The sequence below is a fragment of the Pholis gunnellus genome, assembly GCF_910591455.1.
Source record: "Pholis gunnellus genome assembly, chromosome: 7".
Lineage (NCBI taxonomy): Eukaryota > Metazoa > Chordata > Actinopteri > Perciformes > Pholidae > Pholis > Pholis gunnellus.
In genome coordinates this window covers 24,655,178-24,681,514 of record NC_136533.1, presented here as the reverse complement: position 1 = coordinate 24,681,514, position 26,337 = coordinate 24,655,178, and the positions used below count along the sequence as shown (strand labels likewise).

General features: G+C 43.9%; 1 protein-coding gene across 1 annotated transcript in view; it reads right to left on the bottom strand.

The window, feature by feature from the left end:
* Positions 1-5,216: 5,216 nt before the first annotated feature.
* Positions 5,217-26,337, bottom strand: part of zfpm1 (zinc finger protein, FOG family member 1) — a 103,855-nt gene continuing 82,734 nt past the window's right edge. The window contains exons 5-9 of the mRNA XM_079163591.1: positions 11,645-11,747; positions 10,321-10,572; positions 8,911-9,144; positions 8,133-8,375; positions 5,217-7,982 (exon numbers count right to left, since the gene is read on the bottom strand). Coding sequence (XP_079019717.1) covers positions 5,371-7,982; positions 8,133-8,375; positions 8,911-9,144; positions 10,321-10,572; positions 11,645-11,747 — 3,444 coding nt within the window. The 3' untranslated portion in view covers positions 5,217-5,370. The remainder of the gene's footprint in view (positions 7,983-8,132; positions 8,376-8,910; positions 9,145-10,320; positions 10,573-11,644; positions 11,748-26,337) is intronic.

Below are 26,337 nucleotides of genomic sequence, written 5' to 3'. Positions count from 1 at the left end.
GTCTATGTCCAATTTCTTTTGAATTGGAATTGAAACAGTTGTCAAGATTTTCACTTTTGAACAATTGTGAAATATTATCATCCCTACATTTCTAAAGCCACAGTGCTATTGAAGAAATATCTCATTTTTGTACAGGCTGACTAAAAACTAGATATAGTTTTTGCTATGACCCACCTCAGGGCTAAAAGCCAGACGACCACTAAGGCTGCTCCACTCAAGAGACTGCTGGGGTTTAATCTAGGAGCTTGCACTGTTTACTTCCCTGAAACTCTGGAGGCAGAGCTCACTACTCAGCTCAGTGTTGAATCAATCAGTCAGCGATATACAAAGCAATTATCCAGACAACTTAGGACAAGGATAAGTACTCTCTTATCTAAGTACTCACCTCACATCGGTGGGAAATTGATTTGAATCTAGTTTTGATGTTATATAAGGTTCATCATTGACTCTTTAAAATCCAATTTGATTAAAAATAGTTAAGGTTGATAAGAGAGATGGGCCTTATTTCTCTACTAAGATGGAAACAGTGGTAGTCTTGTATTTCTGAACAGACAGCATTACCATAAATGATGCTGCTACATACCATGACATTTAACATCTCCCTCATATGGAAACACCCGGTGACGTGCGGTGAGGTTCGTGGCTGGTGAGGATTTTAATCCTGACGGTGGGATTGTCATTAAATGCCTGAATAATTTTAATAATTGTGTCAAACTCTAGAAAGAAAAGTCCAGTTAACAGAGTCAAACGCATTTTCAGCATCTACGCTTATCACTATTGATCTTTTTTTTTTGTATATGATCCATAATGTGTAGTGTCCTTCGTATATTATCTTGTGTTTGGCGTTGTTGTATAAACCAGTGATTATCAACTGGTGGGTCCCAAAAGTGGGTCGCGGACCCGTTTTCAGTGGGCCTTTGCCTGAAAGAAAGAAAATCTGGTGCTTTTATTTTGAAGGGGATTTTTTATGCAGCGGAGTGCCGTCTATTCACACTCCTTAACAGTATTTGGTGTTAATGCCTTGTAATGCTGATAGACACCCGCTATTTCACAGCATAGGACAGGTTATTTTCATTAAATACATTTGGGTCGCGGATTGTCATTAAGGGGTGATGGTGGGTCCCGCAGCCAGACCAGTTGAGAACCACTGCGATAAACCCTGTCTGATCATTATGTATTAGCATAATCGATATTTAGAATCGATATTTGTCTAAATGATCCACATTCCATCTTTTCCTGGCCTTCTTTCGGTATAGCTGAAGTTATTGCTTCCCTCCAGCTGGGTGGCGTTTGCGCCTGTTTTAAAGCTCAGTTCAGTGTGAGGAGTAGAACAGGAATCCACTCATTTTTAAATTCCTTGTACCATTCTGCCGTATATAACCATCTGATCCTGGAGACTTACTTTATTTTTGCCTATTAATTGCAGTTCTCAGATAGCCCGGGTGGTCTTAACCTTCTCCCACAGTGCACCGGCTCGTGGTGGCTGCCAGATTCAAGACGGTGCCAAACCTTACACCCCCGCCTGTTTTGTCTCCACAATAGTGGAATGAAGCCCAATGACACCTGGACAGCAGAAACTCTACAAATCTTCTGTCTCAGACTGAAAACTCATCCGTTCAGACTGCAACCATAAAATAAATACACTCTATCTCTGTCTCCCATTGTCTGTGAATGTAGCACTTCCGTGGTTTCAACATAATTAATAGTCAGTCCTGATGGGCAGAGTACCCGCTGTATGGGTGAATGACATGTAGTGTAAGAACGCTTTAATTAAGAGGTCGGAAGAAGAGAATATATATAAATCCAGTTAGCATTTTTAGATCGGTCTATGGCTGGGTTAAGTTCATGTATATTGTAGCAGTTTATTACAGTACTTCAACAGTTTCTCAAGTTCATGCAACTCATTTGAAGTTTGCTTTAATAAGAAAGGCTAGTGCATAATCTGTGCCATGAAGCAGCTTCTCTCAGGGCTGTAAAGCATTCCAGGTAATGTTCAGTTGGGTCACATGAAATGAAGAGCAGCCTACATTCTCAGCAATGGTCTGGTGGTTTATGGTTATTTTAGCATCTTCTGTCAAGTGTTTCATTGAAGCTAACATGAGACTTGTAACGTGTTGAACCGCACCAGATCACAAGGTTGTGCACAGTAACTGAATACAACAGGGAGACGTTAATTTACATCCCATAATTGAAGGATAAACACAGGGTGAGAAAGTCAGATGAAAATATGCATCAATTCATTCCGTCTATCTAAAGGTGTTTTTATAAGTGCACTCTGCCATTGATTGGAGCAGCCTTGAGCTCTGATTGGGTGCACTTTTCTCCTGTTATTGCTCATGCACATTATTTTGAAAGGAAAGCTGATGATTCACTCTGACTTTATTCAAGTCGAGCAGAAAGAGTGCACTGGGAACTTTCTTATGAAAGGAAGGGATTCATGAGTGACTACACACAGTACGCACCTACAACAGTCATGGACTCCCACTCAGGTTCAGGACGAGAGTCGCGCGTCGGCGTTCCGTGAAAAAGAATGAAGCCACAAGAAAGAAGTGCCGTCACATTCCCCATCAGTGTCTCTCAGAACCTTTTTTTTATTTCCCATGCATAGTTTGGACAAGAATGTAATGGAACTGAAATGAAAATATGGAAATAAAAGTTTTGACATTCATTGTGATTTTCAGAGGAATCATTAACAAAACATGTTTACAACTAGGAAAACAGGGTTCTAGGTGAAGGTTAAACTCTTTCAGAAAGTCCTTCAAGGTGACGCACTTTGGACGGGGAAAAGTTCTGTTTAACATAAATACAATACAAAAAAGTCCCTAAAACTAAAACATTCAGCACATCTTTATACAACACAGTGCAATTAAAAGGGGTTAAGTTCCGAGGACGATTTTCCAGCACTCAGTTACTCACTTTGTGACAAGTTGATCTGACTCTGTGACTTTCTTCTGCTTTTTCTCTTTCCAGCTCAGCTGTAAACGCTCAGCAGGGAGTTGGCTCTGGTACAGTGCTGCTTCAAACCACCACAGAGCAGAACATCAACCGGGAATTTTCAATTATGTTAAAGAAGTCCTACACTTTTACATTTGTTTTCCAGTTTGGGGAACGAACAGATCATCAATTGATTAATGAGGAGCTCACATCGCCACATTCACCATAACAACGTTCTGCTGTGACAATATGTAAATGTTGTTTACAGCTTGTTCTGTTGTCCCCAATGAGTGGTCGGAAAAGACGTACAACAATATTTCTCTCAACCGCTGACAAGAGAGTGACAACTTTGATTGGGCGCATGTTCACTACTGAAAAGACAGGTCAACAGCAGCCGACACAGGCTGTGTTGGTAGGTTTACAGTTTGACTGACGTTTGTATTTTAGCAACAATGTCTAACAGCTGGTTTATGTGCTCCCCTGCTGACCAGATAAATGCTATCCCCTAATACTATTTCCCCAACTCTGTATTTCTAGTGTACCATAAAGGTCCAATTGTGTCTTAGAGTCTGTTGTACATTAACAAGAGTCAAATCCTCGGGAAAATGCTTATTCTTTAGAAACTGGGGAAACAAGACAAAGTCTGTAACAACCTCAGCATCTGGATGCTATATTGGTTATTGGCAAAATAAGTCTGGCCCTCAAAAACCCTTAAGATGACCCTTAGAAGTTTGCATCAATATTTGAAAAATAAAAAGCCTTTCACAGTTCTAACTAACACTGTATTGCAGCTGCTCCAGCAGCATGGGAACATGGTGAGTATGTGTGCATGAGTGAGAGAGCAATAAAGTGAGAGAGGAAAAGAACAGTCTTTCTCTCACACACACACACACACACACGGGCCACAGCGAGTGGCTATTGAATATGTGCTTCCTCCACTGTGTGAGGTGTTGTACGGTGTGACTATTCCCTGCTATGCCTTCATTCCCGGACAGAAACACAATCATTTAAAAGAAACATAACATCTTTTAAGATGTGTATTAGACAACGAAGCATTTGTGTGTGTTTTGTGTATCCCTTAGTGTACGTGTGAAATGGCAGGTCAACAAAAGCTGTGTGTCCGTGATGATCATACTTTGCGTGGTATGGAGGCTGGTAACTAAAGATACAATTTTGATTCAAAATTTGGATTTTGTATACCCTAAAATTTGTGAGGCGACATCATTATCACCAAAGTATGAACACAACAGTACGAGTCGCGCTCCGTTCAACTTTGTCTTGTGAGGATCTGTGAGTGAGGAAGCTGCTCTGATCTAATCGTGTTGCTCATCAAGAGGGGCTAAAAATAAACTGCGCTGGTTAAAGACGGCATAAACAGAACACCAAATGCTAACGTGATAACAAGGTTCAGTGTGATCCCAGTGAAGATATTACATATCTACACTTAGAAAATACACTTCAACACACCCAGACCCAAACAGTATGAAAAATATACAAATAAAAAAGACAAGTACTCTCAGACACTAGGTAGTTTTCTGTTGACATGAAATCAGTGAGGACTAAAAGATAAATATTTCACATTTTTTTCAACCCTTGCATTTTAAAGAAAAAAAATAAAAATGTGTGTGTATGAAAGAAAAGAACAGAATTGTCCGTGTTGAAATATTATCCTTCAGTAATTAGTAACATTGTGATACCACATATTTGTTTTTCAGCTAAATTACTTTAGCTTCTCTAGTAAGCAAAAAAGAGCCAGTGTTGAAACCAAAAGCATTATAGAATTCTTTTTTTCAGACATCATACACTATGCACAGATATTAAAAACATTAACAATGATCAAGTCTTTTCCACACAGGAAGGTCTGGAACATTAAGAGCTCAGGAAAAGACTGGAGATTCATCACAATCAGCATCACCATCACTGTGTCCTCCTCAGTCACAAATGCCTCCATCAGTCAGAATCAAATGACTGACACTGTTCAACAGAGAGACAGGAAACAGGCTGTTGACTGAAATGTTTTTAACATCCCATAATGCAACATACTGTGAGGCCTGGGAGTGGTAGATGTTGAATTGGTGACTGGGGGGCGAAGACAGAGAGTGATTTAGGGGACGAGGGCACACCAGTGTGTGCAGGTAGCATCTGTCTGCAGCTCCTAGTGTGCTGCAGACTTTGACCCATCACAGGAGAATATCAGTTCATGTATGTCAGTAACACCACCTGCAAATTCTGCTCTGGAGCAGTTGGACATCAGGCCCTGCCAGGTGAGTAACAGTCATTTATCGTCATTCATGGTCATGCCAGCTGGTCATGTCAGCCCCCATGTGGGAGGACTGGCAGAGGAGGAGGGACAACTGAGCTTCTCGAACCTAGTGAAGAAAAGCCTCCACTCAGAAAGACAAAGAAATGGGAAGAGGAGGAAGAGAAATAGGGAGCTCACTTGACATGTTCGGCACTGTGGGAAGAGCAGTAGTATTTCTTGTGAGCTATGAATGTGGAGAGGCTGCTGAACTTGATGTTGCAGAGCCGACAGAAGCGGGAGTTACCGTTCAGGACAGGGGAGATCACTGTGGATTTGGGGCCGGTGATGGGGGCAGGCTGGGGCGTGGGGACGGGATGGGAGGTCACGGTCGAGACAGCCTTGTCTGGGGATGACCCCACAGTCTCCCTCAGGACCTCAGGCACAGGTGACAAAGTCAGAGAAGAAGCCCTTGGGGGAGACATGGGCAGAGGTGAGCCAGCCAAAGGTGATCCACCCCCAGCTGAAGGGCTGCCGTTTACCAGTGGGGAGACGGGAGAAGTTGTACCGCTCCTTGCCTGCCCGTTGATGCTGTCTCTGTGAACTCGAGAGACCAATCTGAGCTGGCTGGTTGGGGTGGTGGAGGTTGTTGCAGCAGGTCCATCCCTGGGACTAAGGCTGGGGCTGCGGCTGACTGCACTGCCTGGCTGGGGTGGCTGAATGGTTACAACAAGGCCGTGGGTAGTCTTGAAGTGCTCCATCAGGTCACAGGTAATGAGCCTGTTAGGGCAGTATGGGCAGACCACCTGAGAGGAACTAGAGCCTGCGCCTTTGGCTCCAGCCCCTGGGGTGGCTGCAAGTGTGGTGGTTGTATGGGGAGGAGATGTGGCATCGGAGGCAGGTAAGGCAGAGGGGTGAGGACTGGATGATGTGCCTTGAGCCTGGGCAACCCACTCAGCAGGCAGAGCTTTAGCCTCCATAGGGTGCAGATGATCTGGGCGATCCTGCTGAGGCCTGCTTTTGGGAGAGGTAGAGGCCGAACTCTTGAGCCTGTGAAGCTGCTCCAAGGTATGGGGCTGGAGGGTGGTAGCAGGGCAATAGTAGGTTTTGTGAGCCAGGTAGTTCTCAATGCTGTTGAAGCTGATACTGCAGGCGGTGCACTTGTGGTAGTCTGTAAGGGGCAGGGCAGGGAGAATACTGCTACTGCTATGACGTGGTACCTCTCTCAGACGGGGCCTCTTGCTGAGGTCAATCGGGCCATCTCCTTCGGGGCTGGAGCTGCCTGCCCCGCAGGGAGAAACCTCTTGCTTCACTGCCAAGCCCAGAACAGAGGGAGACGGTGCAGAGGCAGCAGCAGTGGCAGCAGCGGCAGCAGCAGCGTTGGCTAAGGCTTCAGTTCTGGCCATATGAATCTCGTACATCTTCTTCCTCTTGCGTTTGCGGATGGGCTGGGGAAGGAAGGCTGCTGTTGTGGTTGCCTTGGCCATGTGTACGGATCGGTGGTTCGATGGGTCATGGCGTGAAGCGCAGTAGAAGCGTTTGTGTACAGTGTAGTTTTCATGACGACTAAAGCGGATGTTGCAGGCCTGGCAGAAGGTTCTATTGGGATCGTCTTCTTGGTCCTCCGCGGAACCACTAGCAGGACTCTGGCTGCCTTCGCTTGCTCTTCCTCCTCCACCCCCTGCTCCTCCGCTTCCACCTCCACCTTCCCCTTCAGAAGAGGATGATATTCCCTCTCTAGGGGTTTCTGTCTTTATTTCCACCACCCTCTTGGGTTCTGTTGCTCCACTCCCTGCAAGAGGGTCAGAGTCAGTAGGAGAAGCAGAGGCTGCTCTACTTGCTGCTCCACCCTGAGGAGATACGGACGAGCCATGTGCCCCACTGGAAGGCATCGTGGCTGGGGCTGCTTCCCTTGTCGATCCAGGGCCTGAAGCTGAGGCTGCACCTTCTCCGTGGTGCCTACTGGAGCAGTACAGCCTCTTATGTGCATAGAAGTTGTTGATGTTGTTGAATGTGATATCACACTCAAAGCAGGTGGCTCCTTTGTGAGAGGGAGTGGCTTCGGCTGTAGGTGTAGTTGGTCCAGAGGGAAAGAAGGCCGCTGGGTTGTTCTGAGGAACTGCCTGGCCCTGTTTCAGTCGGCTGTGGACCATCTCTGACATTTTAGCCAGTATTTCTGAGGCCTGAGGCAAAATGGCTGCCTCAGGATTAAACATGTACTGAGGCAAGAACATTGCTCCTCCAGGAAGAACTGGCCCTGTGCCTGCCACATGCGCAGGGCTAGAACCAGGGGTGGGACTAGTTGGTTCTGCCTTCACAGTTGCGGTGGCTGGACTCTTCGGAGAGGTTGATGTCGGGCAGGAGGATGTAGTGATTTGCTTCTCCTTTATCTTGATTCTTACTTCTTGATGTCCCTCCTCTCCTCCAACCTCCTCTTTCTCTCCATCCTCCATAATCTCCATTTGCTGCTCTTCTGTCTCTGAGTCTGAATGAGGCTCCTCTTTGATCTTTAGGTCAGTGGTTGGAGCATCCTGAGGACTGTAGTCTCGAGGTGTGGCTGAGCCACCGTTTGCACCAGGGCTAGATGAGTCTGGCGTAGGGACACAGGCAAGGGGCTCCCTCTCCTGGGGAGACAGCTGAGGGTGGTCAACTGATGATGGGGTACTTTGGCGGGGAGTGGGGCTCCTTTCGGCTGGGACCCTAACCTCTAGGTGGGTTCGCACATGATGCTGAAGCTGGGCAGGGGAGTCAGAGTTGTGGCCACACACTTGACACTTCAACACCACACCAGAGTCTCCTGGACTGAGACCTGAAGAAGAGAGTCAAGATTAGTGAACAATACCAGTAGCTTACATTTGAATTCATTTAAAATGGCAAAATTCCAAATAATGAGTCTGGTTCAGATTCAGTTTTATCCACAAACTTGAAAATCAGCTGTCACAATGATGGTATGACTTACCAGTGGACAGGGGCAGCTTGGGAAGGCCTGGCCCTGGGGAGTAGACTTCACTGCGAGATCCAGGCTGGCACACCATGTGGCTGGTGACCAGATGGCTGTAGAGGATGTCTCTTGTGGTGGAGACGAAGCCACAGCCATGACACACTCCGTTCAGTGTGTCTGTGTGGACTTTAAGGTGGCGCTCACAGTTCGCTTTAGTGGTGAAGGCTGACAGACAGATGAGACAGACAAATGGACGTTCACCTGTGGAAGGACCGAGAGGGACAATAAGTTAGAGGCACACAGTGAGCTCCGGGTGCCAGAACTGGACTGGTTGATTAATGCACACTGGTGAAGTATCAACAAGTTCTGACCCTGTATGCCAGTGGCATATATATATATACAGGACTGTCTCAGAAAATTAGAATATTGTGATAATCCCCATACGTGTGATTTAGTTTACTGAACCAAGCTGAGTGTTTTTCAAGGCTCAGGAAACCCTTGCAGGTGTTTCGAGTTAATTAGACGATTCAAGTGATTAGTTGAATACCCTACTAGTATACTTTTTCATGATATTCTAATATTTAGAGATAGGATATTTGAGTTTTCTTAAGCTGTAAGCCATAATCAGCAATATTAAAAGAATAAAAGGCTTGCAATATTTCAGTTGATTTGTAATGAATCCAGAATGCATGACATTTTTGTTTTTTTAATTGCATTACACAAAATAAAGAACTTTATCACAATATTCTAATTTTCTGAGACAGTCCTGTATATATAAAGCAAGTCTTGCTCTCACCACTGTGTGTGCGCATGTGGATCTCCAGTGAGCTGGCGCTGGGGCAGCTCTTGTTGCACTGTGGAAAGGGGCAGATGCGTTCATTGGGGTAGGACTCCTTAGGTTTGTCTTGTGGCGGGGAGGAGGCTGCTGCCGGCTGCTTCTGGCGACTGGCGCAGTAGTACATAAGGTGGGCCTGTAGATTCCTCTCACTGCGGTACCAGATCCCACAGTCTTTGCACGGGAAAATGTCCTCTGATAGAACACAGAACAAACATTTAGAGTTAGTTGACTGAACAGAAACACAAATCCGTACAATAGCAACTTGATGAAAAGCACAACTGATCAAATAGAGACCCGTTAGACAAGGTGTGGATGTATACCTCGAAATAAGGGTCAAAGTTTATTCACTAGCCTGCACCTGTGAATGTATCTAAAGTATGTGCCTATTACAGAAACCATCTTTCACAACGTATTGACTCAAGCACACGCATGCACGCACACACACACACACACAAACACACACACACACACACACACACACACACACACACACACACACACACACACACACACACACACACACACACACACACACACACACACACACACACACACACACACACACACAGATTACATTGCTATAAGTATCCTAGGCAACACTAGAACAATATGTATCATACATCTTATCATCTGGGTTATTTTTAATAACATCTGTGTGTCTGTGTTTGGGCATCAGCAACACTCTTAACACAGCACACGGCCAATAGAAGTCTTTATTGAGTCACCCTGGCAGGTGAGTTAAAGAGCTGCAGTGTCATCTTGTGGCCAAAGAAATCATGGCAACTTTTAAGACCTATGCTAAATAATGGCGCGCAGGCACCGGCTTATATTGCAGTGATCAGGATAACAACGCCTAAAAGACAAAACATGTAACGCATGAAAGATTAGAAGGGGAAACTGTACTGGACGTAATACTTTAAAGGCCATATCTTTCATGTTTCTTGTACATTTTAAATATATATTGTTAGGAAATATCTCCTTATTTGTGTTTCTACTACATTGCTTGTGTTTCTAATAACTTTAATACTAAAATATTCCAAACCATCTGACACAAATCAATAACTAAGTCATACACATTAGTGCCACCTGCCCATCAGGACTAACTAATGTTCATACAACGTTCACACACCATAGCCACAGCAGCGGGAGCAACTTGGGGTTAAGTGTCTTCCTAAAGGACACGTGGACATGGACTAGTGGAGGCGGGGATCGAACCGCCGATCCTCTGATTAAAGGACGACCCTGCTCTACCACTGAGCCACAGACGCCCATACACACATGTATAATATACACTCTATTGTATAAATGAAAAAGCAGTAATACTGCAATTAAAAAAAGCTATTTTAATGCCTTAAATACAACACTCACTATTGACGATGGCAGTAGCCAAGATGGCGGCCATGCCTGCTTGCTGTGGGAGGAGCTGGATTTCTGAGCGCAGCGCCGGCGAGTACAGCGACTCCTCCTTCACCACAGGTGGTTTCTGGGTGACGAGGCTGAGCGGAGGAGAGAGCTGGGTCAGCGGTGGGGAAGAGGAGGAGCCCGGAGGAGGCAACAGGGAAGCCAGGAGCCTTTCGCCAGCTGCGAGCTCTCCGGTCACCTTACAGAACAACTCCTCGCCTGAAAACACAACAGCTCAGCTCACAATCGGAAAGTGACAAGGGACATCCCTAGTTGGGTTAGATATGGTAACAATGAACATTTCGTTTTCATACCAGTTAATACAGTGAATTGAGATATTTGGGGTGGTGGTTGCTTAGAGATTGGAGAGCAGGAACTAATATTATTGATGATGGCTCCATTACATTCAAGTGTCCCAGTACGTCCACAATAGCCAAACCCTGGAAGTGACACACCTGAATGGAATGAAGCCATGATTTGTGATCGATGAACTCAGGGCCGGAATGTCTGCCCTGAAAAAGGACTATTCAGCAGCTGCTTACTGGTTAGTAATGAGGGACGTCTTAGCAGGAAAACTGGAGCATTTTAATCAGTGTATAAGACTTATAGTTGCAGTCAAATACATTGCAGTGTGCTACAAATAATGTAATAAATGTATGTGTTGCGCTATAAAGCATGAATCTGTCTAAGTCCTTCACATATCTCGAGAACCGTCCATCCGATCCACTTCATACTTGGAGAGTATATTGCTTGGGACCCAAGGAGGTGCGGTTTTGAAATTTGTGCAATTTGGAAACGCAAATGTTGAATATTAATAAACATTGATAAACGAGTGATAGCGCCAATTACAGCTGTGGGGGCGGGGCTTCTGGGCTATGTAGACTGAGTCGAGCATGCCGTCCACAGAGGGCCTTTATATGCGGTTCACTTCTGCTGCTTGCTGCTGCATGTAGCTTTACAACCAGACTCTTCTTCACTTTCATGGAGTCTATGTGCAACGAGTGGTCCTTCCAGAGGACAAGCTATTGGCCTGCTCTGAACAGGCACACCTTCCAAAAGAGCAATGCACTTGTACTGCTTATAGATTCTAAAAAATGCTAAATGTTAGAGTAAACTTTCTCAAACCCAAACAATGACTGAGCTAGTGTTGGTCAGAGGCTACCAGTGTCAGACTGGGTTTACACTGGGCAATGGGAACGCTGATGAATAGAGTCCGACATGGTTCACATGGATATACTGTATATCACAAAGAGCCACATGCAGGGCGACATGATGCTTGAGCTGTTGTCACCTTGGCTGTAGATGGTACAGTTGGCAGCGGAGACGTCAGAGGTCAGAGAGAGCAGACTGATCCAACAGTCTGGATCTTCACACACCAGAGTCGACCTGGAGTTCTGCACACACACACACACACACACACACACACACACACACACACACACACACACACACACACACACACACACACACACACACACACACACACACACACACACACACACACACACACACACACACACACAGAGAGGAGATGACCATTAGTCAGACTCATCATAGTCACTGCTGAATTATACAGTTTACAATTTAAGAACACCTTTTACTTTTATTGTCAATGAGGTTTTTTTTATGATCACTTCAAATATACCATCAATGTAGGTCTTGGTTCGTGACCATTACTGCTGAAACAATTAGTTGATGAATTAATTAGTCAATTAAAAAAACATTTTTTTTAAAAAACTTTGATATCATTGTAAATATCTTTGTGTTTTGGTTCCCCTTTCACTCTGAACTGTGACGCTGTGTTTAAATAGATTTTGTATCTTTACAACCCACCATACCTACATTTAAACTAATGAGCTTTTAACAAATGATATTCTGTTTTTATTTTGACCATGAATCTATCCTGATGACACACACATTACATGTTCATTGATGTAACCTTTCATTGTACTAGCAACACAGTGCATTGTGTGAATTGGTTCACTTGTTTCAAAGGGAAACAAATCAGATGAAACGAGAGAGATACTCTAAAATACATGCCATTGTCACTTTCAAGTGTTCATTCTCTTCTTTAACTGGGCTGCTGCTGGTATGCAGACCATGAGATAATCACAAAACTCAAAGCATTAATTGCTGTCACAGTCAGGCGGTACTGTCCAGTGTGTGGCCAGCAGTAAACAGCCATTTATTAAAAAAAAGAACCCCCGCCAGCAGAGGATGATTACAACCCAAGAAGGAAATGAGGAAATGAGGGGAGCACGAGCTGAACAAAGCCACATGGGAAATAAAGGAGAAGACGGAAGAAAAGAGGAGAAAATGAATAAAAGAGGAAGAGAGACCCCGGGAGAGAGTGGGAGAAGAAAAGGAGGAGAAAGAAGATCTGATGAGGTTGACGGGCCGCTATTCAGACGACTGCCATAATTAGATCCACGGTGAATACCCTGGACAAAGAGTGGAGAGTCAACATCTAGTGTCTGTATGTGTGGAGGTATGAGAGAGAGAGAACACGTCAAACACACACACACACCTGTGTGTATGGAGTACAATCTTGTCTTTGTCCATGTGAGGCTCCAGGAGCATTCCCTCTGACAATCACTCCCAGGACACAGGCTCATCCCATGTCTCCATATGTCTCCATGAAACACACGCACAGATACACTTTTCTGCCACTCGCACCAAAGCTTTCTACTGCAAATTGCTTAAAACGTCAACTTTAAATGTCACTGGGGCAAAAAGTTGCCCCGCTGCGCCCTACAGTTAAGCATATAAGAGTATATTTGCCTGGATGTGCGCACTCGGAACTATAAATGTCTCTTCATACTCAACAAACGCCATAAGACAGACACGAGTCCAACAGGCTCTTCATTGGCACCGTTTCTCAGTGAACTGCTGTCATGTTCGGGTTGCAGGGAATTAGGTAAACATAAGCTCATCATGCTGAATCACTGCAATCTCAAGTAATCACCTCTGACACTACAGCCCCAGTGTTTTTACAAATCTGCAGCTTTTGTGATGCATTAAAGTATGTGATTGTATTGTGTTGTACAGTGTTGTACTCTGGTGTTTAATGTTAAATTGTTCTGGTAGTATTAGGCCACTAAAGTGTAATAACCTGCCCAGAGACTACAGACGAGACTCTGGCACATTTACATTGAGGTAAATTCAAATGTTGATTCGTGTGAACTGTCCCTGGTGAATAAATCAATCAGTCAAATGAACAGTGTGGTAGAATACAGAAGACATGAAACATGACTTTAATGCACAGTAACTAGCATCACTGCGGGGGGGAAGGGTCCACCTACCTGCCCTGCAGATAACAACTAGTGAGAACAGCATGGTTATCACAGCGGTACATGCTGTGCTGTGCTGTGTGTTTGTGGGTCTAACTTCTAACTGACGAGATGAAAGTGCGTAAGGAGAAGTGGTTTTTCCTCTCTTATCTTATATTGAACAAAACTAACTCAACAATTTAAAAGGGAATAAAAAATGAAAGAATAAAATGTATGATGTCCATGGAATGGCTGAGTCACTTATTTGAATCACACCTACTGTGTGAGGGCAGCACAGTATTTCTCATTCAGCCTGTGGTGCAGTACTCCTCAGTCTCCACCAGGAGGAAGCATCCCCTCAGTACTGGACCTGAGAGTCCTCAAACCAGCCTGACTGAGCACGTCTGTCAGGATGATGGTGTATCCTGCTTCAGTGTTTCTGCTGTCGCACTCAAAAGTTTGCTTTAAAACCAACGCCCTGGTGTTACATTACATGAGGTTTTCAGTCCTTTCTTGCCAATAAGTCTCATAATATATTACAGATCTTTTAATTCTGGTTTCTACACTTTAACTAAGCTGATATCTGGAAAAAAAGTCTCTGAATTAAATATTCTAGCAATGATTTGACAAATGGGAGCATTTTTAAAACCTGTAAGGCGGAAAACTAAAGTAAAAAAACATGTTGACATGAACTGTAACGGTTTCTTCTAGAACACGTCTTCTAACTACACATTTAGGGGTTCAGTTTACTACTTTGTAGATTTCTCCTGAATTCACCAAAAGTTACCATTAAATAATGTCTCATTTGCATATCTAAACATAACATTTCAGAAAACGTGTAACACAATAAATACTCCTCTTAATGTGAGTAATGAAGTGGTGAAGTTTCATGGTGATATCTATGAGCTTTTGACTCTATTCACCTGTAGAGTCTCTAAATGTGTGTAATTAACTAAACGTCTCTTTAAAGGACGTTTTCTCTAAATGAGTTTGTTCTCAGACTCTGATGATAAATCTCCACTTCAGCAGCTCTTACACACACCAAACTGTACACGTTCATTCCTCTCTGTGTTCTGAAGGTTCACACAGAGCCTGATTTATACAACATTTTATTACTAAAAAATTACTAAAAGAGAGAAAATAGATTTTTTTGATGACAATATTTTGTAATTTACGGAGTGTTACAAAGAGATATCCAAAGCCCCCTCAGTAAAAGCAAGATGTATTTTAACTTAGCGCATATTTAATAAGATAAGGCATCATTTTCTATTTTAAACATACATTTTCAGAAAACTCATGCAAAAAATAATTGGCTCAAGTGAAGTCGTTCCAATGTTTATCTGGGTCTCCCCTTGAGAATGAATCAATACTTTGTCATCAAACCCTAATTCCCCCGTTATGTTGAAGTAATTCACCAGTGATTGTTACTCCTTTGTGTCGTCAGAACTGCAGTGTTCACAAAATGAAATCAGTGTGAAAATGGACCTCCAAGTGATCTCCAAAGGGATTTATCGTGGCGTCCTGGGAGCTCAGTGGACAGCATGATAAGGTGGAAAGCCAGTGAGGGACTAAACAGGAAGTCTGGCACATTTCATGCATTTGGCTGAAAAAGGATTACCCAGACCAATGAGTATCCTCATTGCTCGTGTATCTGACCTCTATTCTTATTCCTAATTAAGTACCAAAAACCTGGTTCCCCTCCCAGTCAAGTCTTACAGAAATGCCCTTTATCAGAGAAGACATACCACCCTCTATATCCATGTTATTAATAGAAGTGTATCTACATTAGATACAGGTACAGAAGTGACCGCAGTGGCTTGTGGCTGCAGTAGTTCATACAGCGGCGATTTAGTATCAGTGATTCAAAGCAGCCACTGGTTTCCATTCATTTCTGTATAATATGAACATATATTAGTAGACTGCATCACTACTGTATTATTGATTTTGTTAGTGAATTAAATGGAATTAAAACCAATCGCTGCCTAGACAGCATGTTTTACCACCTGGGATGAAAGCTTTACGTGATTTGTAGTAAATGTGGTGTAAATGTGTGTTCCCAATTTCAGCTTTGGGAACACAAAGATAAGGAAGGAAGACAAAAGAATTGTTTAATTAGAGTTTTACCTCTTCAGGACTCTAAATACATATTCAAATGAAACAGTTTAAACATCGCTCACAAGGTGTGTCCAACTGCTGCAAGCTCCCATGTGTTGGCTAGAAAAAGGTCAAAAAACAAAACTGTTCAGAAAAAGTGGAACACCATTGCTCCCAACACATTTATTAAAAATAAGAGCAATAAGAGGCCAAAACATGATATCATGTGATGATATATGAAAAGAAGCCCCTCTGCCTGGGATGACATCTTTACTTGGTGTCGTGTGATCAGACGGATGAGAGTTAAGTCTTTAAATACCTGCAGAGGATGGACGCTCTCTGTGGGACGGCTCGGGGAGAGAGGAAGGACAGAATGAAGGAAGCCTCTCAGTCTGTAGATTGAGGCAGAGTGTATTGGATTTCATGGGGAACTAGCGCTGATGTGGAGATACTGCTTCTTTTGTTTTAATTTGTAACCCAATGCTGGAGCCGTCTGAGCTGTAAGTACTGCTAATTTGTTTCAGACTAATTCATCACGGCCATGGCTTTGGAATTCGCCATGATAGGGCAATGGGGAGAGCTCAGCAGTGGAAAACACACACACACACACACACACACACACACACACACACACACACACACAAACATATACAAAACAAGAGAAAGGAGAAACACTCAAAAATATGGAGTAACTACTCACTGAGTGTAAGCTATATTTTCTTAATTGACAAGTAATACCACTTTTATTAAAAGTCAACGTTGCCCACTCCCTTCTGACCTCAGCTACATTGTGATTGTGGTGTTGTCAGATCGTTCCTGTCCTCTAGGACAAAAGAAACAACAAGTTATTGATCCATAGTTATGTAACATCATCCATGTTCTGAAGACATTCAAACAGCAGGTCTTCAATATGACCAAAGCTGGACTTCAAGGAGACACTGATCAACGTCAATCCGATGCTGCAGGTCGTACTTTGAGAGAGCAGAAATCAAGGGTTAAACTAATGGAACTAAATGGCAACATAACCCCCGATTAAAATACGAGATTACCTTCTATGTCAACCTGCAACAAGAAAAGCGTGCTACACAAGCCACGAACACACACAACACAGCTACACATGAGATAATGAGAATCAGAGAGGCACAGGGCCAGACCACACTCTGAGTGTGTGTGTGTGTGTGTGTGTGTAATTAGCCAGGCCAGTAGAGAACGCAGATGCCAAAGATGTGGGGGGAGAGGCTATCGGATGGTATCAAAACCCCTTTTCACTTCTCTTGGTCTGACGCCGATCTCATTGACTGAACGGCCGACCGTCACCCGAGGAACGTGTGTGGACCCACAAAGAGCCAACCTGTGTGCACTCCCAAAGACACGAGACACAAGACTCAACCAACTCACGCACATTGATTCAAATGGGAGTTGTGTTCAGTGCCACACCCCCATCAATAATGAGAGGCCTCACTGACTAGGCCCTGACCCGCAGAGAGCAGCTCGTCTGTCTAACAGTGAAGCTGGGTGTTGAGCTTGTGTCCAAATAGGATAGAATAAAGTTACAGTATGTCAAAGTTCACACAGAATGTCTGGTTGGGTGTTTATGCCTGTTTACATAGTATTTGATTAGAAACGTCTCGAATGCAGTACATCTCATTTGGGTTTTCACTATGGCTCAAGAGGCACCTCTTTCTATATTTATCACTGATGCATTGAGCAGCAGTGTGGTGAATGGTAAATGTACTTGTACAGTGCCTTCTAGTCTCTCGACCACTCAAAGCACTTTTACACTCCATGTCATTCACCCATTCACACACCACAGGCACAGCTTTCAGAAGCAATTTGGGGTGAAGTGTCTCGCCCAAGGACACATGGACATGGACTGAAGGATCCGAGGGACGACCCGCTCTACCTTCTGAGATTCAGTTGCCTAGGAGCTTAAAAGGGCTCATTTTAAAGGGGCTCATTGTTAATGACAGAAATTAGGCGTCAGAAAAGTTTGTGTATAAAAAGTCAGGTATCGTTTTGAAACGGTATTTAAAATACAGTCATAGAGAATGTGAGTGTTTCCTCTTTACAAAGAGACTAAGGAGATGATTAGCGCTGCTTGGAGACTATACTGGCAGTGTCAGGACTGTATGGAGTGAGCAGTGACAGTTTGGAGAGAAAGAAAAGAAAGATGGAGGACCAGAGCTGTCAGATTCCTGGCATTTCATCAAAACAACGTGATCAATTAAAGATCTTCTGATCCACGTAGATGCAAGGCCTTGTCACCCTCTCTTCCTCTTGTCTCTCCCTAACTATCCACCCAACCCTCCATCTATCAGCGGGCTGTCAGGCCTCCCCGGCAGAGCTCCATCTCAGTTGAGAGTGCTGCCTTAAGCCCCATCAGCCGGAGGAGAGTCTTTGAGCAGCAGTCTAAGCCCCTCGCCCGGACCCCGGTCCCCTCATGAATATTAACCAGCCCCGAGCCCGGCTTTAATCTGCCTGATCCCCGCACTGCTGCCGCCGAGACGATAGCGAATCTAATTATTTGGTCTGATATTAACCCCCCCCCCCCCCCCCCCCCAACACACACACACACACACACACATAATGCCCTGTCCTCACGATACATGCTGTAACATCCACGCATGTGTGCGCTAGTGCAAACAGACACTGACTGAACTCCAGAGCCACCTTCTTTTGCCAAAGTCAGTTCACATTTTAAAACATTCACACACACACACACACACACACACACACACACCTCTCCACCAACCCCCCTCCACCTCCAGCACAGCCTGCGACGCCCTCTCCTTATCAGGCCCAAAAACGCCCTCCTCAACACCGATAAAACTTGAATGCAAATGATGCCAGGCTGATTTCATTTCTTCATTTTCTTCCTCCATTCCCTCGTTCAGTATCAGACTGGCTTCTCTCTCTCTCTCTCTCTCTCTCTCTCTCTCTGGAGTGAGGATGATGATGATGATGGCGGTGATGGGGACGGGAAGCAGAGAACTTTCCTTGAACTAACCCCAACGTCTAACCCCATCTCACATCACCTTGTGCTATATACAGACTTGAAGTAAAAGAGAAACTATTATATACATATATATACATATATATATATATATATATATATATATATACTGTATATACTGAGTCCCCCTACCACCACCACACTACCCTGCAGAAGAGCAGATTAAGATTTCTCTGCACAGCTGTCAACGGCCACAGTTTTACTGCTACCACTGGGGAATAAGTGTGTTTGTATATGCAAATCATAACTGGTACATGAAGCACATCTTTGTCTCAGAGGTGTGCACTGTTTCACATTATGGTTTACACTGCTCTGTTACAGCCTGAGCAGGACAGTCTGGCGGTCATTAAATGTAAAGTCAATAGTCCACGTTAGTGCAGGCTTGTGACAGTGATACTACAGTTTGGCCTTCTATCAAAAGATGAGGCCTGGTTTATATATATATATATATATATATATCGCCTTCTCTAGTCTCAGCGACCACTCAAAGAGCTTTACTACACAAACCAGCATTCACACAGTGGCAGAGGCTACCACGGTTCCACCTGCTCATCAGGAGCATGACTTGGTTTAAATGCCTCAGCAGCCCTGTTGTCAGGTCCGTGATAGCAGGGACACGACAACGCTGAGTGCGTATGCTCTAAAAGCATTTGACCAGGATTTTCTATATTCTATTGTTTTCTTTTTCTATCTGAGACACGATCTGCTCGACATTAGCAGTCCACATTAAATACAGTTTCTTTGTCAATGTCACTAGAACATTCAGTGGTTGAATCCATTCACTCCAGGCTTTTATTATTATTGACACAGCTCAGTATGCGTTTTGATCCAAAACTATGTTTTTCTCCAAATCTTATTAGAAGAAACAAATCATTTCTCTTGTCTGAATAAAGTTTGCCTCCATAACCCTAAAAGATGAAGATCCATTTCTCAAATATTAACCCATGCAGCTTAAATCCCTATCTGATCAAAGAATATGATGACAAACCAGACCGCACATTTAATGACAACTTTCAGTACTTAATTCATTCATTCATTCATTCTCTGATACAGTCCAGTCAGCTGCTACCAAAAAAGTACTGAAAAACATGTCCAGCCTTATTCGTTGACTATAGCTCACTCAACTGATACTACACTTTTTAGGTTGATCGAAATCAATACTTTAAAGATAAAACAATGTAAGGATTGCTAACATTTAATGTTAAATTGTCAGTCAAATAAGTAGTGAGTCAGTTTCTCCTGGTTAACAGACAGCGAGGCCTTTCTAAACGACCTCAAAGAAACGCATTCTTCCTGATGGCTAACACATACAGCAGCCAACACTGTGTCTTTACATCCACTTGGCTTTTGTCCAAACTGGTTTACAAGTGAGGAGCAGAGGTAGATGTCTTCAAAGATTGATCGCTCCAAAATCTACAACTAAGAGTGTTCAGTGCTACAAGAGCTTGGATCTTCTTTTGACTTAAAGGTAGAACACAAATGAAAGTTTAAAACGTGTTATCGGCCGTGCTGATGTATCAGCCGGCCAATAGAAGATTCACAGCAAATGATTTTGCAACAAACTGAATATGTTTGAGTTCTGGAATAATGTTCAAAATATGCCCAAAACATATTATGATATTGAGATGAATCAATAATGGGGAAGCCCTCTCCCACCACTGGTGTAACATCGCTACAGCTGTAAGGGGCTGACATAGGACCTCCAGTGACAGCCAATAGCCTTTGATACTTCCATCTCTTCTAAAAAGTACTCGTAGTAATACTTGAAGAGTGAAAACAGAACTACAGCACAGAGACTTTACAGTTCATGGCACGTTCCACGTTTGTTTCCTCTAAACGTCCTGCCCGTTTCACAACTGTTGTGCTGCTCCATCTGGGAATGGAATAAGCCCCCCCGCTCCTCTCTTGACCTTTTCAACCATCGTTCATTCATTCACTCCTCTCACAAAACCATTCATTCAATCATCCAATTCACCTTCTTCCTCCCTTCTCCTCTTTCACTGTCTCTCCTGCACCGCCTCCTTCCTTCTACACACCTCTTCCTTTCTTTCTTAATCTCTGATTCTCTTCCTCTCCCAACTCTCATTCCTACCCTTCCGTCTGCCTGCCCCTCCTTCCCTCCGTCCTATCTCTCCCTCTTTTCCCTCTCTGTCTCTCGTTCTATTTCTCGGCTACAGGAAATGGTTTCTTTCCCGATCCAGGGGGTTGGAGGGGTGTACTCACTGTCCCAAACAAAGAGGTCACTGTGTGAATCCTCCAAAAATACAAAGAAGAAAAGGAAGGCAGATAAAAATCAGAAACCTACTCTCATCCTGCCTTTCTCATACAAACGCACACACACACACACACACACACACACACACACACACACACACACACACGGAACCTCCGTTGCACTCACGCAAAGCATTTCTCAAACATTCTACAGAGACCCAGGATACTCTTTTACACTGTATATTGCATTACATGGTTTTGGCTCTGAGCAGCGGACTGTGAGCTTTTCCCCGTGTGCTCATGTCGGCGCACACCTCCGAGAAGCAGAAAAAGAAGGAGAAAAAAAAATAGAGGGAGCCAGGTTTGATGAGCTGCATGCAAATGACATGTAAAAATATAAAACTGCGATACTTAAAACGGGGGCCGAGATAAGAGATTTGAAAATGAGGCACTCTTGGAAAGCAGGCTCCTGAACTGCCGGAGATGAGGCTCAGAGATAGAGAGGATAGAGGTTTTCCCTCTCCTCTTCTCGTCTCTTACACCTCCTCCTCCTCCTCCTCTTTCCTTCCTCCTCCACCCTGCAGAAGCCGGTGCAGATGACAGGGAGATGCAGATACCAGCCAGTCATTGCCTCTGAGTGATGAACACCTCCTCCCTCCGTCTCATTTAACCCTCCTCTTCCACATTCACCTCGCCTCTCTTCCAGGTCTCTTTTTCTCTCATATTTCCTTTTGTCTCTCATGTTTTGTTTTAGTCGACGGACCTTTCCCGCCTTTCTCTTTGGGCCTCTTTTGTTCCTCTTCCTCCCTGGCCTGGCTGGCTGCGTTTCTGTCTATCAGTATTTTATCTTATTTGGCGGTTTTCTCTCCCCTCTCTCCAATCATCCCTCCTCTCTCCCTCTCCCTCTCTCTCTCTCTCTCTCTCTCTCTCTCTCTCGGGGTGATAGGCTCTTCTGTCAGGGCCCGGTTGACGGACTGAGACACAGACAGCTGCTGTCATGATGTGGGCAAGTCATACGACAGGTAGCCTATGTGGAGCACACTGATTCAATCACCACAGATAGAAGCTAGCTCTCCTCAAGGCCATGATGCACAGGGTCAACATTTTGAGGCAATATGTCCATCACTCAAGGGGAGATGTGGGTTTTGCCCAAAAACGCTGCAGTAGTCCGAGTGAGATGGAAGTCAGAGCATCCTTAACTTCTGTGATGTGACATCTTAAAATTGCAAATTCGATTGAATAAAATCTTTGAATGAACTGATGAAAAAGTGGAAAAACACTTGTCACAAGTTGTATTTATATATAATAAGGATGTTGCTTCATTGGTTTCACTATGTGGGACACCATCTTACTAATTCACAGTGTTCCATCATATCATCATTACAGATAGAAGGCAAACGACATCATTAAATCACAACCATGGCCAAGGAGCTGCAGTGATCCGTAATGGCACGAGTTAAACTGGATCGGTCCAAAGTGGATATTGAGTTAGTGCAATCTCAAACTGTATTGAATCGTTACATGGTTACCTGTATCATGTCTATTCTATGTCCAGTCTTCACTTTGTGGTCGCAGAGAGAAGATGGTGTCTTGTCCAGTTTGGCATTTCTCGTGAGACTAAATAGTCGATATTTTGGGTCACTCTCTTGCATTGGCTTGCATTCAGTCAGTCTGCTGAAGGACTACCGAGCTCATGAGTACAACCCTAAGCAATGGGCTTTTTCACAGCAGACATGTTAACTTGTGATAAAGCACAGATGTTACCAGTAACAATACAAATGGTTCCATTCTATTCCAATGTCCCAGTAAGTCAAAGCAGTGTGACGATGAGCCAGCTTACAAGTATGAACAAATGATTCAACACCAGGAATGTCTTTGAGGAAATATAGTCAGAAAGTGTGCGCTGTTATTCCCAAATCTGAACAATAATCAAGTCTTGGCACGCTTTATGACAACCAGCTGTAGCAGTGTAAACAAAGCTTTTTCCAAATGATATTCAAACAAACATCTGCAACCCTTATTACTACATGGTAGCACCTGTCATCAGTGTATGAATGTGTGAATGATGACATGTAGTGTTGAAGTGCTTTGAGTGGTCAGAAGACTAGAAAAGTCTATACAAGTGCATCCATTTACCATTTAACATGTTACCGCTCTGCTAGCTATTACAACCATGAGCCAACAAAGATAAGTGTGGTTTCATATGATGGGAGAAGTTATGTTATTTCATCATTTTACAGGAACAATGGAGAGGGGATTTGATATTTAATTTATAATATTTATAATGTCTTTTTTTATTGTACTGTGCCTTTAAAGATAGAAACGCTTGCCCTGCTCTCTGGTTCCTTAGTATTGCGTTCTTCTGGGGGGAAGCGCAGAAGGTATCTCAACACTCCCCGTAATCATTGATTTGTCATCTTCTGAAGGAGCACCATTTTAATTAACATTCTAATTTGATGGGCGGAGGAGAGAGAGAAACACAGGCAGAGAAACACTGTTGATGAGTCCAGATAAAAAAAGATCAAAATCTGGATGTAAACAAACCGGCTCGGAGTCAACGCAAAAAAAAAAGGAAGAAGAAAACAGCTCCAGAGAGAATAAGGAGGAGACGGTGATCACCTTCACTCGTCCTTCCAGGGGAGCGAGGGAAGGAGGAAGTGGAGAGGAGAGGAGGTAGAGGGGAGGAGAGATAGGGAGTGAGAAGAGACTACCCAAAAAGTGTTTGAAAAGCCGTGGGTGGCGCGCCTTATCGCCCCAGTTCTCCTGGAGAGATTATTGGGGGATTAGTGCGAACGCTTGTTTCTAAAACATGATGAAAAGACGTTCGGCGCGTGATAACGCTTTGAACTCCCCTACTCTGCTCCTTCCAGGATCGTGCCTTCAGGCTGCCTTTCCACGAAAGACAGGATTGGGGTGGGGTTGAGCTGCTGGGTGCTGCTGACGGAGGGAGAACAATAGGGACAATGTTGTAAGTGGAGTCTGTCCTGTGGAGCCTTCATGTTGGACATCTGTCCTTCGGGAGGATGCAACCGATGCAACAAACTCTAGCTTTGCGTAGACGTTAGCACCGTCACTCCTTCGCTCTCGCTCCAGCTGAGCTGAACATTTCACAACAATCCTGCAACTTCGGTCCAATCACATGCACTCGCACTATCAGTTAATTAAAGCAGGATCCAATCAGGAGGAGAGGAGATATAATATCAGATTTGTCATGTGCGATCCAATCGGAATAGCAGAAGTGGTGCGCTCACTCCCCGAGTTGCCAGGGGAGGCTCGCCGAGGAGGACCCGGTTGTTCACTCAACCAAAAACAGTGAGGAATCAGCGGCACAGCTGATCAGTTGATCAGTAAACATTATTATACCCTGTTCTAAAGTCCAACAGCCATATCAGCCAGAATATATTTAAATAGATAAATGGTTTCATGCCTCTTTCTCAAGAGATGCAAATGGCAGGATTTCCATATGACACAGACCAGTTAACACGCCGCCAATCTAATGAAGGAGATCTGTTGGAGGGAGAGCGAGGCCTGGATCTCATTCGCCTCGCTTTGCTCCACCCTGATTTCTCAGAAGTAACAAACGCACCCCCAACCATATGATAACACACACAGACACAAGACAACATCAGAGGTATTTAAATTCATATTGTTTCAGATAAAGGAAATAAAGTCATTGAACATAATATGTCTCTTTGCGTCTATGTGTTACTTGAGTGTGAATGCTTCCCGATGTAGTTGTGCTGCTCGGTAGGCTTTGTATCGAACTGATAGCTTATCTGTCAGGGCCCAATAAGAAGCAAATTTGTGGAGAGAGAAGTTGAGAGAGAGAGGGCGATGCCGGAAGGGGCAGGACCACCGAGTGGACCATGCCAATCTCACCCAGAGACGGGGGAGGAAGCCTGGGGGCTTCACAGAGCCTGGTGAGAACAAGGACGAGGACTGAGGAAGACAGGTGGTATAAGTAAGATAGAAGTGAGGAAGGATAGACAACTGAGGTCTGGAGGGGGGAAAAGCTTATTTATATATATATATATATATATATATATATATATATATATATATATACACAGAGAGAGAGAGAGAGAGAGAGAGAGAGAGAGCGAGAGGGAGAGAGAGAACGTCCAAAGCAGGGCGATGAGCGATAGAGGGAAGTACGGCCGCGTCCAGCCAAAAGAAGCATCTTTCTACTCAGATACGAACTGTTACCCTTACTTACTTTACATACTGTATCTGTGAATGAAAATGCACCGTCTGCACCACGATGAGCTCGCAATTTAATATGCTAAACACCTGATGAGGAATAAGGAAGGAATGAGAATTGCTCCTTCAAGCAATTTTAAACCATTTCTTGTAAACATGATGTTGGGCAATGCTTTCCTTAAGTGTGTTTCTAGTTATCCATTTTCATTTGCAGTTACACTTTACACACAAAACTGGAATATATAAAAACATTGATGTGGCAGAAAATGGTGAAAGAAAGGCCTTGTGATCAGAGAGTTGTTGGTCTGATGTCCAGACTGGTGGGATGTCATGTTGTCCAAATCCATACTACAGACCAGTTCTAAGCAGGTTATGAGTATGTAGTGTGTTACCACTTACTAAATAAAACCTGTGCTGTTGATGTGCAATAGTCTCCCACAACACGCTTTACCATTAATAATAACTATGAAGACAGCCCTGCATCCAAAGACAAAATGTCCATAATGGACCAATCTGCACCTGACCCTTTGCATCCAAATAAAAGCCAACGTGTAGCGCAGATGCAGGACGTAATGTACCAAACACTGTTTATAGGTTCAGTGTTGAGCAAGTTCACAGTTCACAAGAGCTAGTTCAAAGTTCCTTCACACTCATTCAAACTACTTTCCTATTTTTTCTACCTGATCACCAGAGCCCACACCACGGCACCACGGGACCCGAGAGCCCCCCAATTGGGGGGCTAGGGGGGTGCGACAGAGTACACACATGTAGTAAAAATCACTGCTGAGAACGAATGAAATGATATTTTATGATATATCAAAAACCTACGTAACGAAGAAATTCTGATAAAATGGACCATGTAACCTATTTTAATCACTCAAACATATATATACACACAGTACTTCAAGATACTACAAGTACTACCACAATTTCACCTATTTTTTGCCAGGAGATGGCGAGCTATGTTCTCCGTTACCGATCCCAGCCGCGACCTACGGCACTTTCACAGACAAAGCGCATATCAAAGAGCACGAGGAGAACACACTGAATCCAACCGTATCTTCCAAATGCTTCTCCTTCAAACCATTAACAAGTTACAATTATTCTGCCCCAGATATCAACACAGCCCAACAGCAAAAGAATTGAAACGCTTCGCACCGTGAGATGGTTTTCTGGATGAAACTATTTTTTCCT